The sequence below is a fragment of the Micromesistius poutassou genome (genome assembly GCF_964030765.1).
Source record: "Micromesistius poutassou genome assembly, chromosome: 23".
Classification (NCBI taxonomy): domain Eukaryota; kingdom Metazoa; phylum Chordata; class Actinopteri; order Gadiformes; family Gadidae; genus Micromesistius; species Micromesistius poutassou.
Genome location: NC_140293.1, coordinates 2655346 through 2672845, shown reverse-complemented (window position 1 = coordinate 2672845; position 17500 = coordinate 2655346). Strand labels below are relative to the sequence as shown.

The window sequence follows — 17500 nt, the reverse complement described above, 5'->3', positions numbered from 1 at the left end:
TGTCTGTGTGTGTGTATGTGTGTGTGTGTGTGTGTGATTATGTGTGTGTGTGTGTAGGAGGAGAAGGGTGGAGCGTGGGGGGCTGGGGGGGTGGGGGGGTCATGAAGGCGTAGGGCGTTTCTGAATCGCATATGCATGGTTCCACGGGACCCTGTTCGGCGGGGGGCCAACGAGGGGCCCCCCACCGAACAGATATCCGGGGGGGGGGGGGGGGGGTTAGGAAACACGAGAAGCGCGGCTTCCAACTCCAGCCCGGAACGTTCCGTCGCAGCCTGAGCTGTCGGGTTCTGTGAAAGTGTCTCTGCGTTCGGTGTTCCAAAATAAGCTGGTAAAAAATAGGAACAACCATTTTTTTACGTTACGATTTTGAACGTCACGTGCACACGACGAAACCGCATGTCGGAAAATGCTCCATTTTCCGACTCCATTTTTTCTTCTTCTTTTCTTTTCAGCGAGCTGACGACGGACGGCGGCCCAGCTGTGGCCCAGCCAATCACTGACGGCCGGCGAGTCAACACATAAAGGCCTAATGCCAGCTAATAGAGGGTTGTGTTTACCAAGGCCCGGGAGATGAGTGACAGGCAGCTTAAATGAGGTGAGGAGGAGTGTGTGTGTGTGTGTGTGTGTGTGTGTGTGTGTGTGTGTGTGTGTGTGTGTGTGTGTGTGTGTGTGTGTGTGTGTGTGTGTGTGTGTGTGTGTGTGTGTGTGCTCAGGGAGAGGGGCGGAGGGAGGGGGGGGGGGGGGGGGGGTGGGTGACCAGGTATGCGTGCATTTTTGTAGGAGTCACCCGCTAAATCAAAAATAGAAAATAACAAAACAAGAGTGCAATCTTCGCGATGGAACGATAAAAGTCCTGAGAGACCGCAAACGCACAACGAAAACAAAGTTGTATCGTGAAGTCGGTATACTGAACGGATGAAAAGAATGTCGGACGCTTTCATGCTGTTATCATGGTGTGTGTGTGTGTGTGTGTGTGTGTGTGTGTGTGTGTGTGTGTGTGTGTGTGTGTGTGTGTGTGTGTGTGTGTGTGTGTGTGTGTGTGTGTGTGTGGTGTGTGTGGCTCAGTGTGTGTGTGTGTGTCTCTCAGTCTCTGTATGTGTGTGTGTCAGTGTCTGTGTGTGGCTCGGTGTTTGAGTGCATGTTGGTCTCAGTGTGTTTCCGTGTGCGTCTCGGTGTGTGTGTGTGTGTGTGTGTGTGTGTGTGTGTGTGTGTGTGTGTGTGTGTGTGTGTGTGTGTGTGTGTGTGTGTGTGTGTGTGCGTGCGCGTGTGCGCGCTCTGTTGCTGCAGGATGTGGATGAGGCTGATTACCAGCGGGCCCACACGTGAGACAGATCGGAGGGAGCGATTAGGGGCAACGGCGAAGGTGAAATCACCGCCGAGCATCGGCCAAACATTCCCACCCAGCAGCGCGTCTTTTGTCAGGGCTGGAGCTCTCCAGTGTACGGCCCCTCCCCCGCCATGGAGCAGCCCACCTTAATGGATGGATGATCCTATTTGTGTGATCAGATGTTTTGGATACATATTTGCGCAAATCACACATAGTTACGATTGACCCACAATAAACCGTGATGAAACGGCTTATCAGATCTGTCAAAGGTGACTTGTGTAGAAGAAGCGTGTGTGGGAATAGTCATCCGTAAAAAACGATAATGTGCAAAGATAAGACTAGACACGCGACTATTGCGCAAACCGCAGACACCGCTGCACCCGCCACCACCCCGATTCCACCGCTACACCGACCACCACCCCCACCACCACCACCCGTACCACCACCACAACAACAAACAACCACCCCAATTCCACCACTGCACCAACCCACACCACCACTACCATAACCACCACCACCCCAATTACACCACCACCACCACCACCACCACGTCCGCCACTACACCAATCACCACCCCAATTCCACCACCTCCACCACCACCACCCCAACCCCCACCTCTAGCCAGCAACCCAACTACCCCACCACCCCACCTCTACCACCCACCACCACCACCACCACCAACCCACCACATCGACCACGACCACCTGACCTCCACCACCACCACCACCTGTTGCAGTTCACTTCAGCCCAATAATGAGATGGGGGGGGGGGCTGCCCACGGACACACAGAACACACAGAGCCAGATTCACATGAATGCCGCTGCATGGACTCCCCATCGCAAAACAAAACGCTGTTATGTTGCTCAGGCCAGGTTCTGCCACTCCCTCTGAGCAACAGCCCCCTCATTAGGACCCGGGGAAGACCTCCCAAGATGGATAGTCGCAGGTGATACGGCGCCCGTAACGAACTCCACGATCGCCGGCCAACATCTATGCCCCCCCCCCCCCCCCCCCCCCGCACCAACAGATAAGACTGAGTTGCGTTTTTTTTTTCGTTTTTTTCCTCCACAACGCCAGAACACCCCACCCTCACCCACCCTCTGTGTGCCAGTGCCCATTTAACAAGCCCCCCCCATCCCCAGCACCCCCCCTCCCCATTCAAGCCACCCAGCTGCGTGTGAACTAAAGACGCACCATTCACTTTCTTTTTGTCTCTCGCTGCTTATTTCTGTCTTTCTTCTTTTAAGCTCTAATGGGCAGAAGTAGCCATAACATATCTTTAAGGTAATAAAAATCGTATTTATATATTCTTTCAAATTTGAACGCAATCAGCACCTACTCACAGCCCCTCTATTCCGTTAATATATGTAATATGTGGACGTTTAGAAACTTTACAACGCAGTTAAATATAATGCGTCTCCGTTGAAACGAGGCTAAGTGCGTGAGAGCGAATTTTAATACAAAAGACCAAAAAAAGTTGTGTTGTAAATATCTCTTCGTCCGCCGCAGTGCAAACCAGCATCTAATTGGAAAATATGCGTTTGTTTAATTTTCGTGACCATTTTAGTAACACATTAGAGAGAAGGGGGGCGGGGGGTCTATTCAGGAAAGGAGGAGAAAGGAATAACAAAAGAAACAAAGAAAAGAAGGCTTTTGATGGACAGATTTACTGAGAAATAACATCGTGCTTTAAAAAAGGGGCACGAGAATCGAAGGACTAAATAATGACGTCTGTTTTTAAAGGAAAAAGAAAAACGGAAAACGAGTTACGAGAAAACAATAAAAGTATTTTATTTTCGTCCACTAGTCCAAAGTTTGACCAGTGAACCAATATTCTCGGCACATATGTGCCAAACCTTATTAGCGCAGAAACTTGGGAGTTCTACAGCAAATGTTAGTTAAAGTGTGTCTCCCTCTAGGTGGCATCAGTAGGAATCACACGTCCGTAAACCAGGCCTACACTGACCAGTCAAGAAACTTCGATAACAATAACTGACATATTTGTAATTAACTGGAATAAACAGCACTGAGACATATTTCCATCAGCAAATAATGTTTTTTAATAAGTAAACATGACACAAAACAATAAATGTATCTTAAACGTCAACATTGTCAACAGTAGCTCAAGACACTCCAACCCTTTTTTCAAATGTATCATGCATGATATTTTTCTAATATATTCCAATACATTGTGAAATGTATCTAGTGTATAGGATAACTCAACTGAATCATAGTTTTTTTTCATTTCAGCATATGGAACAGCAGCGATTGAAAAAACATTAGATTAATCCAATACAGACTTTATTCTATTGCTACATTTTCATATAGGGCCATCTCAATGTGATTCGTTGTCTGTTTAATCAATTAATCAAACCGTTTCCCTTATGAGCGACCGTTTGCACAGTTGAATGTCGAGAGAACATCTCTTATCATCAGTTGAACACGTTCTCGGTCCCCACCCGACACACACACCCCCCCCCCCCCCCCCCCCACACACACACACACACACGTTGTTTTCATGCAACGTAGTGCAAATTAGCATTTAAACAATAACTAAATCGAAAGTCCTTGCCCAGAAAAACAACACTCACTAATATAATCCCCTTCACATTTATCGATCCAGTTCTGTGTGATATGGACAGGAGAAGGGCTTGAACAAAACTAAATAAAAAGTCAACTAGTGAACCATTTGGTGGATTACAGTAAAATGATCATCTCCACAGTACCACTACTAATAAATAATACGTTGGAAAGGACTGTAGTAGCCTGGGATTGTGGTGAACTGGAATGGACAGCCTTGGAATGAGTCACTTTGCACGATAGCCAATTGATCCAACTCAAAACATTAAGGTCCCTTGTGTGGACTTGCCCTTTTAGACATTAAGGGTTGGTCTCCATGTCTTAGACCTATTGAACCAGCGGTCAATCTGGATCACGGGCAGAAGTGTGTGATGTGTTCAAGCTGGTCAAGTCAAAAACCTCAGCCCATAGACCCGTTTGCTGTGTCAATTTCAAACCCCTACTAGCCGTGTGTGTGTGTGTGTGTGTGTGTGTGTGTGTGTGTGTGTGTGTGTGTGTGTGTGTGTGTGTGTGTGTACAGCAAAGCCTGATATATTCACCTCTAACAACAACCTCCCCTCCAGACCAATAAATAGTCTGAGAAACACTTATCAGAAGGGTCGGACTCCATCCCGCCCCTCCTGTAGGGCCACTTCCTAGTCGCTCTTCTTCTTCTGCTTGGAGGCGCTGTTCCAGTAGTAGAGCACCTGGAGGGCAATGATGCCGTTGCAGGAAGAGGATATGATGTAGGTGAGCGCCATCAGGTTGTCTCCGGTTTCCTGCGTGTTGAAAAAATATTATTTGTTTACGTCGCATTAAGATCATAGTAGTAGTAGACTGGTGTAATGCATGATGCATTATATGTTAGAACACGCGTGCGCACACACACACACACACACACACACACACACACACACACACACACACACACACACACACACACACACACACACACACACACACACACACACACACACACACACACCTGTATGGAGGTGAAGATGCGGGCGAGGGATCCGGCAAAGAGCAGGAAGACTGAGATGGCCGACAGCTGGCCGGTGTGTCCGTTGCGGAAGTTAGTGGCGGCCTGGAGCAGCTGAGGAGGAGAGACGAGCAGAGAGAGAACGCGGCCTTAGACACACACCGAACACCTTGAACTCGATGAGAAAAGGACAGACGAGACAAGCCACGTGTTGTGTTGAGACTGAGAACGGGAACGACTGACGTACATTCCCGACACGGTTCCGTGTATGAACACACGTGAGCTCTGTGAGGACTTCCGCACAGGAAGTCACGTGAACATTGTGACGTAATCCGATCAGGTCAGATGTTACCGCATCGTTCGGCCGAACCCACAATGACAAACCATCAACATTTACATCAGAGTCATACAATCCGGCGTGCCTTCGCCAAAACCCCAATGAAAGCACGGCCTCATTTAATGCGGTACTAAACACACGACCCCCCCCCCCGCGCCCCTCGCTCGTGGGACCTACCCTTCCAATGATGACGGCGGGCATGTTGGAGGCCTGCATGGTCGTCACCATGGCCACGGGCACAGCGGGGGAGAGCACCGCCGCGAGCACGCTGAAGTACACCGCCACGAAGAGGAGGCCTGGGGGGAGGGGGAGAAAGGACGGGTGAGTCCTCCAGACGCGTGGTGGCTGTTTGAAGCGTAGGCGCCGTTTGAGGCCAGTCATGCTAGGATTTGACCCTGGTTATGGCGCTGATGCAAGGCCGAATGAGAAAGGTTTGTTGCTTGTGGGGGAGCTTCTTTTCTTTCTTTCTTTATTTCTTTCTTTCTTTCGGACATGGTTCTGTGCTGATTGATGTGATGTGTCGGACTCCTCGGGTGACAAACGACACATTTCAATTCCAGCCTGCTACTAATTCTAGGATTATTTCTTTAAGGAGACTTGATTATACGCCTAATTTAAGTCTCATTAAAAAGATGTGCATTTGTGAATAAGCCTAAATGTGCATAATAATAATAATATGAATAATAATAAAAGACAGATATGCAATATTAACGATATGTACTCCTTTCTTCCCGCACAACGCTCCAGAAGATGCTAGCGTTGAAATAAACGAGGCCCGTACCTCTCGCCGTTTTCCCGCCATAGTGCTGAATCAGGAAACCGATGGCGACGGTCTGCAACATGAGGAAGAGCGCCTCGCCCCAGGCACTGCAGTAAGGACACATTGTGTGACCACAAGAACCACACACACACATACAGCAAGGCACAACTGGACAATAGACTACATCTGTGTTGATTATCTGTATTCTTCCTCAGCATAAGCCCAGACCCCTTTCTGGCCAAAATACGAATGATTCCACGGATGATGTGTGGGATGTTGTAGTGTCCCACCTGAAGGGGAAATTGTTAGCGATGCTGTAGGCCATGGTGCCCGTGATGGACAGCAGCTCCAGCAGCACGGAGTGGAAGCTGAGCCCCTCTGCACTCCTTGCCCCCATGAGCTTCAGAATCTGGGGTAGTTTCACTGTTGAGCAGAACCCCCCAACACACACACACACACACACACACACACACACACACACACACACACACACACACACACACACACACACACACACACACACACACACACACACACACACACACACACACACACACAGGAGAATGGAAAGGCAAGTGATTAGAAAATCCTTCCTCTCTGGGGTACCAATACAGAGACTATTGTCACAATAAGGTAGTCGATTCTCCCTCATAGAATATAAAAGTAGAATTAATCCTCACATAGGAAAATACATACAAAAGTAATCTTTAGTCAAAATGGCCACACTAGTAAATAGCTTTACCAAACACTGTGAAACAAATACAAAGAAATAGTTTTGCGCGTATGGCTCATACGAGCATGTGACTTTGACTACGGTAGCCTACAGATATTAGCATGACTTTGCATAGAGAGAGAGAAAGTGGGATGTACAGAGTGAGCGAGGGAATGACACCTACCCATCAGTGATCCCAGGATGATGCCGATGCCAAGCCCTTTGCTCAGAACTATCTTCAGACACGGCACTGTGGGCGGACACGACAACACTCAAATCCATCATCTGCCCTGGCCTCAGATCATCACATTGACTCTCCCTGGCTGTTTGAGTCAGATTCATTATAATCAATTAAAGTCGCAATGATTGAGAAGGAGCCCCCCTCCCAGTTACTAGTGTTCTGTCATGTCTTAACTAGCGTGATGTGGACTAACATAGCTTTTTTTAAATTATTATTATTTCTAGACTATATCAGTTGTAAAATGGGATTTGTGATGTTACATATTTCGACTTTAATGGTCTGCAGTGTCACTAGATAGCTCCGTCCATATGGTATACTTGGTTTACGGTTGAAGAGCAACTGTTTACACCAGCATATATGTATATAGGCTATATATAATGGACTGGTGGTGTGCAATGGACATATTACACCATAGTATGAGCACGAGTGAATATTTAATGAGTGCTAATATAAAGTAAAAAATTATCCAATAAATAGTAAAGTAGTATATTCCCGGTAAAGTAGTATATTCCATATGCAGATATGTAAATGTACTTGACCATCCAATCACGTAGTGCCCGGTGTATAACCCCGCCCACTGAACTTCATCCTCTTCAATGTAAATGATCGCCTGTACTTTCATTACAGCTCATTTTTGACCAACCGTTTCGTGACGATCGCCAACTTACCATCTAGAAAGTTGAAATCTAAGAAGAAGGAGTCGTAACATGATTCTGGCATGAAGTATGTGAGCAGAACTCCCTTCAGCGGATCCAAAACAGACGTTCCCTTTTCCATAACTGTTTTGGCCGCCATTGTTGTCAGTGGAAGTGACGCAGCCAGAGAGCGCGCCAACCATTGCGGCTCCCCCTGCGCACATTACCGGCGCAAAGGTTCCTGATACTTGCTACATAGCTTTATTCAAACCACTTTTTTCTTTTTTAAGAGAGATAACAGAGAATAATAACATACATTACCTATTACTTATATAACATTATAATAGGACATTTCAAATATCCATATATGACATTCTGTATAATCTGGCCATCGCGTCTTTATTCTCGGACATAATAGTGATTGCACTACTTCCGCGACGACCCGTTGCATATTCAAAGCGTTTTTACGCCATCATCATCGTCATCATCATCATCATCATCATCTCGGTGGCGGAAGCCACGTCATGCGTAAACATGCGCGTGTCTTTTCGTCGTTGTCCAACATCCATGTGTCCAAACTGCACCCATGTGTCCAGCGACGATAAACATAGCAAATGCAGAATAACTTCTTACTCCTCCTCCTTGAACAAGTCATAAACAACCACGTTTGATGCATTGTCCAACAATGGAGAGTGAGGAGGGTTCCGTCTCTGGCGAAGCCAACGCGACCCTCTGCACTGAATCAGGGGTGTTGGACTTTCCTGGCAGTCCCTACTCCGTGTCGGTCCTCAAAGTGGGCTACTGTGTGTCGCAGCCGGACGGATATTTTCGGGCCGATGGGACCGTCACCCTGGTAACGGGGCCCAGGACTATTCTGGTGGACACGGGGGGTCCGTGGGACCGAGACCTTCTGCTCACGACGCTGAGGGAGAGGGGTCTGGAGACGGGGGACGTGGATTGGGTCGTGGGAACGCACGGACACTCGGACCACATAGGGAACTTGGGTCTTTTTCAAAAGTCCATGATAGTTGTGGGATGTGATATCAGTGAGGGAGACAGATACACCCCCAATCAACTGGCGGAGGGGAAACCTTACCGCATTGACGAGCATGTACGTTTATGGGTTTGATTCAGTCTTGCATGGTATGGGAACAACTTATCTACTGTACTGGGCATGATGGGCATCACCTGCCTAGTTCTCTAGACTCTTGCTAAATAGCGCCCTCTAGTGGAGGTTGTTCCAAGTGTCTAGTAAATGATACGCTGCCTGGTGGATGCTGTGAACAGTTATTATCACCATTTCATTCTCCTTTCCTCCCCCAGGTATCAATCGTGCCCACACCGGGACACACGGGACACGACGTGAGTTTGGAAGTGAGGGCAACCACTACAGGGACAGTGTTGGTGGCTGGGGACTTGTTTGAATGCTGCGGGGACCGGGAGAGCTGGCAGGCGTTGAGTGAAAACGCTGCAGTACAGAGCGTCAACCGAAAGAGGGCGCTGAGGAACGCTGATGTTATTATACCCGGACATGGCCTTCCGTTCATGACCCACAGAAACCCCCAGGACCATGACGGTTGGTGATTGGAAATCCATATACAGTAGGCCTACAATAGAGGATAAGATATTTACTGATCATTCACGGCCAAGACCAACCCACCTCTTGGCAAATTCCTACAATCATTTGGAATACAGAATATATCCAGGGAGGTCATTACTGGTCTGCTTCAATTTTCAATTTGAACAGTTAGTAGACCTACTTGAAATGTACTACTGTACTGGCCTACTGTAATAGTTGGGTGAAAATAAGAAATATATATTTTTGATTCTGATTCTGATTCTGTACTTTGGGTTAGTACCGGTTTATGCAACATGAGGAACTTACGATCCAGGGCAATTTGAAATTCCTAAACTCATAAATGTCATGATCATTGTAAATTATTTCCACTGATAATAATTAACAATCTACTCTACCCTCTGTTGTGTCATCTCCTTTGAAGAAACGCACAAGCAAGTTAACATAATATTGATTGGAAAAATAGACGTTGAAATAGCTGCAATGATTTAGAAAGGGACCTTTTTCATCTTTTACACATGAAAACATATTTTTTCATCGAACTATCTACCACAGTGTGCTTTCAAATGGACAGGATGCTTTCCTACACCATTCAACAATTTTCTCTCCTATAATAAAAGTTCAACAACGAAAAGTGGGTCTGACTCCGATTGTCTTACAGGAAGGCCGAAAAAAACATTTGCACTTCATCCAAAGTACCGTCCGATGGAACTTCACTGCCATCTTATCACACATGAAGGTGTTCCGGGAGGACTTTACTCGGCCTAGTCACCCCACATTAGGCGGGGGGGACGCCCTGCCGAGACGCTTGGAGAATCTTGCGATGTGAAGGACGAGGGTGCCATGGTTCATGTCCACTCCCTACTGTATCATAACTCACCGAATCCCTGTGATGAGGGATAAAACCGCAACGGGACGCACCGTAACATACGTTTCATGTCTGATAACAATAGTCAGAGTTGCTCATGTTATAAATTTAATTCATTAGATGTTTTTCTTTCTCCAGCTTATCTTGTGATTTATTCAAACACCTTTACTCGTATATGTTTTAACCCACCAGTCGGGCTGACATCACGTCTGATAACGGCCCGAGTGATCTTTGGATTCTGCTGTCATGGAAACCTCGTTTTTTTTTATGACCCAATAAGATTTACCCTTCACAGTGATAAGTAGGACTCTGATGTTTGTCATTGGGTTTTCCATCTGTGTGTGTGTTAGTGTGTGTTTGTGTGTAGGGGTGTGTCTGTTGCCCTGGACTTCCACCCTCCAGCGATATCTCCGTCTTGCTCCTCCATCATGCCCCCAATCGTTCCGTGATAGCAGAGCAATAAAACCCACATCCCGGACACACACACACACACACACACACACACACACACACACACACACACACACACACACACACACACACACACAAACCTCCCTGTGACAGTGTGATGAGGGCCCTTAGTCTTAGTCTCGGTTGTTTCCCTCAAAACAAACGAATGCAACAGAATTGCGTGAACTTTCATGTTTGCTTAAGCAAAAACAAATATATATTACTTTAAATATTTACTTTTATGAACACGTACAATGGATGCGGATGTGGTGAGATCATAAAGAGAGAGCAAAAAAGAACACAACTTATATTGATGTTTTTGAACAGGTACACAGCCTGCCGATCTGTGCGGAGATCACTAATGAACTGAATGAAGTCAGGTGCTTTTCGGCTCATGTTCCTATTTTTTTGTTGGGCCCTCCATAAAACACGCCAACCTAATTGATAGGAGACTGTTGGACGACACATGCATTGATGATCCGTGACGAAGCGTGGGAGTAGGTAGCGACTGAACTAGGCTATTCTTATCTTTGTTCACTCCTCCCTTTTATACCTATCTTGTCACGATTCCCAGACCATAGGCCTACATGTACCAGCCTATATATAGTTGGGCCGCGTCCCCGTCTCTTACTTCTGTATAAAGACCTTGTGCGGGACATCTCTCATAATTTGGATTTAAGGATCTGATATTTTTGCACGGACATTGTCGTGTCTTGTGTTTTTTTTCCCCTCTCTTTCTTGATAGTCTCCGCCTCTTAAAAAAGCAACATGTGTACGGGCGGTTGCTCCAAGGTGATCGGCATCTCTCTGTATGTCCTGGCTGCCGTGTCGATAATATGCAACATCATTCTGTTCTTCCCCGAGTGGTCCACTGACTATGCAGATCACATTACGGAGGAGGTCAAATACATGGGAGGATTCATCGGTGGAGGGGTAATGGTGAGTCCCCCTTGTTTGGTTGGTTTGATCGTTTTGTATTTAGTTCAGACATCATGCGTCGTGGGTTAACCAAAGTTCCCCCCCCCCTTTGCAAATGTATGTACTCCACCATGCCTTAGCTTTTCTCTGACATGTTCTCTCCCCCTCCCCCCCCGATGCAGGTGCTCATCCCTGCAATTCACATCCACCTGACCAGCAGCAAGGGCTGCTGCAACAACCGCTGTGGGGTAAGTGTGAGGTTTGGCTCCATCTCTTTTAAAGAGAGATAACACATACAATGATAAAATACATTACCTCTTACTTATATTAAATTAGAATAGGATGTTTAAAATGTCCATATATGACATTCTGTATAATCAGGCCATTGCGTCTTTATTTTCGGACATAATAGTGATTGCATCTCAAGGCCTGCAGACGTTTATACATATACATATATATATATATATCTCTGAATATGAATATATATATCTATGAACATCTCTGCGAATATATATATATATATATATATATATATATATATATTCGCAGAGATGTTCATACAGAGGTTCAGCCCAGACTTGTATGTTCAGAAGTTCTCAAACATATTCTCAGACATATTAGCCACTATGTGCTGTGCTCCTCGCCAAAAGCGGTGACAATACAGCCACCATCTCCGCGCTAACACGCACCCAGAGCAATAATGGGTTAGTACACATGTCGTCGTGGTACCCAGCTCTCTTTTAAAGAAGCCAATGGGAAGGTAGTGGTGGTTGTCGTGTTGTTGAAGTTCCAATACAGTGCCTGCCATGGCACTGTATTGTGTATGGCTTAAAACACAGACCCGAATCAATATGTATCCTAACATAACATATCAATATACAATATACATCTAAAGACTTGTGATCTGTGATCCATAGATGTTCCTGTCCATTGGCTTCGCGGCGGCCGGAGTATCGGGGGCTGTGTACAGTTTGAGCGCCGCGTCCCTAGGGCTGGCCAACGGGCCTACCTGCTTCTGGGAAAACCCAGAGACCAACGTGACTGAATGGGGAACACCTTTTTTTGGCCAGTAAGTGAATAAATGGCCGAGCCACACTGACTTAAGCCTATGTGGACTAACTTTTTGAAAGTTTCTGAGTGATTGTTATTAATTGTGAGACATTGGTTCTTTTTTTATTTCGCTTAACCGACCTACCCACCTGACACTACATTACGTGGGGTTATTTGACTGCTTGTATTAAATCATTTGTAAGCACTAAAACTAGGTGGCTACATAACGGCGGGTCACAAAATTGACGTTGTTAATGTTTTATTGCAGTTGTAAAACTGTGAGGCGATCATACCCACATCGATCATGGCTATCTCTTACGGCTTGTTACGACTCATTCAGAAAGAGGCTAATATTGTCATATTCTGTTTGTAATGCAAATGTCATTAGCACGGTCGCTTGGCGATTGCCAGGACGATCCCCCATGCCACAACCACCCATCTATAAGAGGGAGGAAACAAAGTGACAAAACAACATTAACATTTTTTTTTTTTCCCCCCCTAAGAAACGCGAGCTACCTGGATAACCAGGATTGGTGGGCCTGGTGCACTAAGCCTAAGGGTGTGGTGGAGTTCAACCTCGCACTGTTCTCCATTCTCCTGGTCACCGCGGGCGTGAGCATGGTGCTCTGCCTCATCCAGATGGTCAACGGACTGTTTGGGTGTCTCTGTGGCACCTGCTCTGGCAAAGACGTGAGAGGACACACACGCACGCATGCACGCACGCACGCACACACACACACACACACACACACACACACACACACACACACATTTTGACAACAAATCTTTCTCTAAGCTCATGAGTGCTATTGGGGGCAAGGGTAACCCTGCTCCCTCAAAAATAATATAATAATAATAATTAATTAATAATTATTAAATCATTATTTATTAACTATTCTTCTGACTGATCACTGCATTTTCCATTTCTTCAACAGTAAGCACGACTTCAATGCATGGAGGAAAAATAAGCAAACAACATTCAAGGCATCGTCAGCATCATCGTTATCATCATCACCATATTTATTGCGACCAATAACAGTTGACGTTGGATAAATATGTTTTTCATATCCTCATTCTTGTAACATATCATATCATCACACATAGCCGCAATAAGTTAGCTTACTGATTAAAGCGGAATAAGATAATACAGTTTGCCTTGTAGTGACGGTAGTAGATGAGAAAGTCGTCGATTTCGTCACTATTTACAATAGTTTCTGCAAATAATTGTACCATGCTGGCAAATGCATCCTACTCATACCACTTAATAAAATAATGAATATGAAAGAAAGATGTAAACTGGCTGCCTGACTGAGCCTTAATAATAATAAGAAATGTGTCATTAACAATGCATTTCACCATATTTTGTCAATAATGTGAATAATGATATGGCTATGAAGTCATGCTACAGCAAAATCGGATTTCAATGTTAATAGATAGTACAATTTATTATTGTGAATGATTTCTTCAATGTATGTCATGCTATGGGCCCTATGTCTTGCCGTTTTTTGTAATAAAATAAATTGTACAAAAAGATATCAACATTAATTACTTATCAATTGGCCTACTGTAATTTACATTCAATACAAATGTGTCATCCGTTTTGTCGGGGCACCGTGAGCGTTATGATACATTTATTCAGTAAAGTTACCAGTTTAATGTTGTATATAACATACCATTATAATAAATATTCTTCCCAATTAAATATTGCCAAAAAATACTGACCCCGACGTGATTTGAACACGCAACCTTCTGATCTGGAGTCAGACGCGCTACCGTTGCGCCACGAGGTCATTCACTGTAACTGTTAAGGAACAATAAGTAGTTCCTGTATGAGTGGCATAATGCTCAACAATTACCTATTTTGCGTTTGAGTAACAGTGACTGAACTACTGAACACCTGAAGGCATTTACTTCAAATTGGGAGACGATCGACCGACGGCATGCATTTATACGAAGCCTCTCCTTTGTAGCCTACCATACGGCCAGCCGTAGCCATGTAATAAACATCGTGGCCCAGGTTTACATTTAACTTTTTTTGTTATCCCCTGAGTAACTATCTTTCTAGTTCCTTACCTGAATGAATTAGATACAACAATGGCACAAATAACGGTTCTGAATATACCGCACTCCATCGCTAGATGTCACTGTTGCATCCCATTTGCAAGGTGTGTGTGTGTGGAAACGAATGCGTCCAGTAAACGATACAGGAATGTCTACAGGTGGCTTATAGCTGCTTTCACATATGACCTCCGTCTTTTCTCCGCATTTGTGGAGCAGGAGGTTCGACCGTGAGGGTCATTCACACTTATTCACACTTGACGCCCGAAATGCAGACATCGGTGTTGCTCAGACATCAGTAGAATCTCCGGATGGTTTAGGGGGGCGGGCTTGAAAGGGGCGGGGTATGACGTAGGGTCTAAATTCTCAAGAGGCGGGACATGACGTAGTATGATTGCGGCAGCTGTCACGTTGTTTTGTTGTTGTTTGACTGCAGACAGCATGGAACTTAACTGTTGCAGCGATACATCAGATATTTCGTTGCATCCACAACATCCGAGGCATTGATGAAAGATTGGAGCATGAGTTAGAAACCAATAGAAGGAACGATGAAGAAGAAAGGCCTTGCGAAATGAAATGACGTTACTGGAGAAAGAGATAATTAATAAGCCTTACCATGGGCAAAAGCGTTGGTATTCGTAGCCTCTTCTTTAAGTTATACCTTAACATCTCGCGTTGGTAAGGTTGGTCTGAGGCGCTCGTAGAACCTTCTTAGCTCTACCGTAGTGATGATTCAGCTCCTGCAGTCTCCGCCACTTTACAGTAACCTTTAAAAATCCCTGTTGCACATGTTCCAAGTTTGCGTCCGTAGCCAATTGAGACCAAATGAAACGGCATGTTTGAATTGAGGATATTGTCTCGGCTGTTCTTTATTTTGGGCCGTGGGTACAGCAGGCAAGGTCAGCTCGACTCGCTTCCAATAATTTCAAAAACTCGCAACTTCAAACAATTATTTTATTTATTAACGTCTTTAATGGTAAGAGACCGCACGGGGATGGACAATGGATAATGAGCGTTGTTTAATTAAATTACAATGCCACGAGAACAGCTGCCTCTGAACTGGCGATTCGTCACCGTTATTTCTTATCACCGGGTTCGGCGTGAGAGTAGTGTCCGGGACAGAAGATGTCTCTGAGCTGGACAGTGATGGCATGACGGTCTCCATGCTCGCCGACGGAGAATCTGAGAGGGCTGCCACTTGCCATTCTCGTTTTGAGTCATATGTCTCCTTGCCTCTCCTTGTGTTTTTTGTTCCCGCCATAGGACGTGTTCCCGCCATAGGGCGTGTTCCTGCCGTAGCGTCATCAACACTTCGCACTTCACTAATGTGAAGTGCGAAATGCCGACATCCTACTGCTCATTCACATATAAGGTAATTAGCATTTCCTCCGGAGAATATACTACCTCGGGGGTAGTATTTTTTCAGGTCCAACGTCAGGATATGTCATTCACATATACGGCACATCCGTAGAATCTGCGGAGAATAGACGGATGCACGTCCATATGTGAAAGCAGCATTATTATGAGCAGAAAGATGGCTGGTGTCTTGGTGCTGGTCTAGAGTCAGTGATGGACTGGGCCTCTGGCATTCGGGCAAATGCCAGAGGGGCCGCGGGCTCTCGTGGGCCGTTTGAGCCGGCCGGCCAATCAGAGAGCAGCATGATTGTCACAGGCTGCCCCCCCCACTCAACAATCCTGTCCGCCCACCAAACAGGTAAGGTTTCGCCACTGGGTAGGCGCAAATACCAGGGCCGTTAATTGATCCCAATCCGTCACTGTCTAGAATACCTGCAGAAATGCGCTAAATCAGTGCAGTGCTTGTATAAGAAGAGTACTAGAGAGAGAGTCAGAGAGAGTGAGAGAGAGTGGGGATCTGAGCGGTAAACGATGGGCCGGCTAATCGGAGAATCGAGCGGTGAGTAGCCGAGGCATCGACTCGGCGCAGCCTGGCATGTGCGTTTTTACATGTATTTTATAGGCTACGGTCAAAATGTAAAAAAAAAAAAAAAGTATTATTTTCAATAATTACTCAAATTGGATCTATTCCCTCATAACTTTTAGTCTAAACGTTAATCGAATGCAGAAGGAATACTTTGAATCGGTAAAACATATCGAAACTGAAGCAGTTTAGCCATACAATATTCCAGATTAGGCCTATTTATGGTCACATTTATACAAGTAGGCTAGACGGCAGTAGGCCTACAATTATTCAGTTTGGGCACCTCGTTGACCTTTGTGTGTTTGCACAACAATTAGTTAATATAATGTTTTCAATTTCCACTATGAAAACGAGCTAATCTTATACACGCTTTATTCTGCTTTCATACATAATTTGCCACACAGCGGACTGGAGTAGATCCTAAAAAATGCACCCCTATGTCTTGAAATTCAGACCAAAAAATGTAATAGTGCCCAGCGTCCATCACTTTAATAATGACGGTTACATATATACTCGGTACTATTTATGATTTGCTTTCTTTCTTTCATTGTTGCACATAATGCAAGTTCTCTCGCTCTTCAATATATGTTCCCAATTATGCAATAGCCTGTCTGAATTGTATGCAGCTGTATCCATATGCTTTCGACAGTTTGCTTTGCATGAAATATTGCAACCTTTGCTAATCACAATCACAGTCCTAGTTATTTTATATTTCCTTTTTTTTCCTCCAGCTAACCCTCCGGGAAGTCTGAGCTGCTTTAGGAGACAAGGGTTACGCTGGCTGGGGAGGATCGTCTTAGTCCTGCTGGTCGTCGGCTTCTCCCGACAGTGCGCGTTATTGTTTCTCAACCACAGGTCTGAGAAATGCACACACACACACACACCCACACACACCCACACACACACACACACACACACACACACACACACACACACACACACACACACACACACACACACACACACACACACACACTTATGAATGCGCACTGATCGCCTCCCATCGACTTCATGCTAACAACTGTCTAATTGTAGCCAGTTATTTATTATGTGTTTACAAATGATAGCGTAATTCAGATGACACAGGT

At 45.4% G+C, this 17500-nt stretch overlaps 4 protein-coding genes, 1 non-coding gene and 1 pseudogene across 6 annotated transcripts in view; 4 read left to right on the top strand and 2 right to left on the bottom strand.

The window, feature by feature from the left end:
* Positions 1-522, top strand: part of LOC311368688 (transcription factor Sox-19b-like) — a gene marked incomplete at both ends in the record, with an annotated part of 12424 nt that extends 11902 nt beyond the window's left edge. The window contains 1 exon segment of the mRNA XM_084487482.1: positions 453-522. Coding sequence (XP_084343608.1) covers positions 453-522 — 70 coding nt within the window.
* Positions 523-3369: 2847 nt separating this feature from the next.
* Positions 3370-7713, bottom strand: LOC311368529 (mannose-P-dolichol utilization defect 1 protein-like; the record flags this gene model as incomplete). Its single annotated transcript, XM_084487331.1, has 7 exons — positions 3370-4665; positions 4872-4982; positions 5383-5501; positions 5987-6072; positions 6256-6388; positions 6862-6927; positions 7587-7713. The coding sequence occupies 7 exons, from the start codon at positions 7711-7713 to the stop codon at positions 4543-4545; spliced, it is 765 nt and encodes a 254-aa protein (XP_084343457.1). The 3' UTR covers positions 3370-4542.
* Positions 7714-8115: 402 nt separating this feature from the next.
* LOC311368377 (metallo-beta-lactamase domain-containing protein 1-like) lies at positions 8116-9605 on the top strand. The gene is made up of 2 exons (XM_084487177.1): positions 8116-8664; positions 8877-9605. Exons 1-2 carry the CDS (start codon positions 8224-8226, stop codon positions 9135-9137), a joined length of 702 nt encoding a protein of 233 aa, XP_084343303.1. The 5' UTR covers positions 8116-8223; the 3' UTR covers positions 9138-9605.
* Positions 9606-11215: 1610 nt separating this feature from the next.
* On the top strand, positions 11216-13420 carry LOC311368354 (transmembrane 4 L6 family member 4-like; the record flags this gene model as incomplete). Its single annotated transcript, XM_084487156.1, has 5 exons — positions 11216-11386; positions 11548-11613; positions 12283-12434; positions 12919-13105; positions 13351-13420. The coding sequence occupies 5 exons, from the start codon at positions 11216-11218 to the stop codon at positions 13351-13353; spliced, it is 579 nt and encodes a 192-aa protein (XP_084343282.1). The 3' UTR covers positions 13354-13420.
* A 713-nt stretch (positions 13421-14133) lies between these two features.
* Positions 14134-14205, bottom strand: AC3HAE_038762 (transfer RNA tryptophan (anticodon CCA)). Its single transcript has one exon. It is a non-coding gene; the product is annotated as a tRNA-Trp (tRNA).
* Positions 14206-17489: 3284 nt separating this feature from the next.
* The window catches only part of LOC311368687 (galactose-3-O-sulfotransferase 2 pseudogene), a 1479-nt pseudogene continuing 1468 nt past the window's right edge, over positions 17490-17500 (top strand). Inside the window, exon 1 of the transcript in view lies at positions 17490-17498. The product of the transcript in view is annotated as a galactose-3-O-sulfotransferase 2 pseudogene (transcript). The remainder of the gene's footprint in view (positions 17499-17500) is intronic.

Coding starts and splice junctions, on each gene's coding strand:
- LOC311368377 (XM_084487177.1), top strand. CDS start 8,224: ATGCATTGTCCAACAATGGAGAGTGAGGAGGGTTCCGTCTCTGGCGAA. Junction 8,665..8,876: donor CTTACCGCATTGACGAGCAT/GTACGTTTATGG, acceptor TTCCTCCCCCAG/GTATCAATCGTGCCCACACC.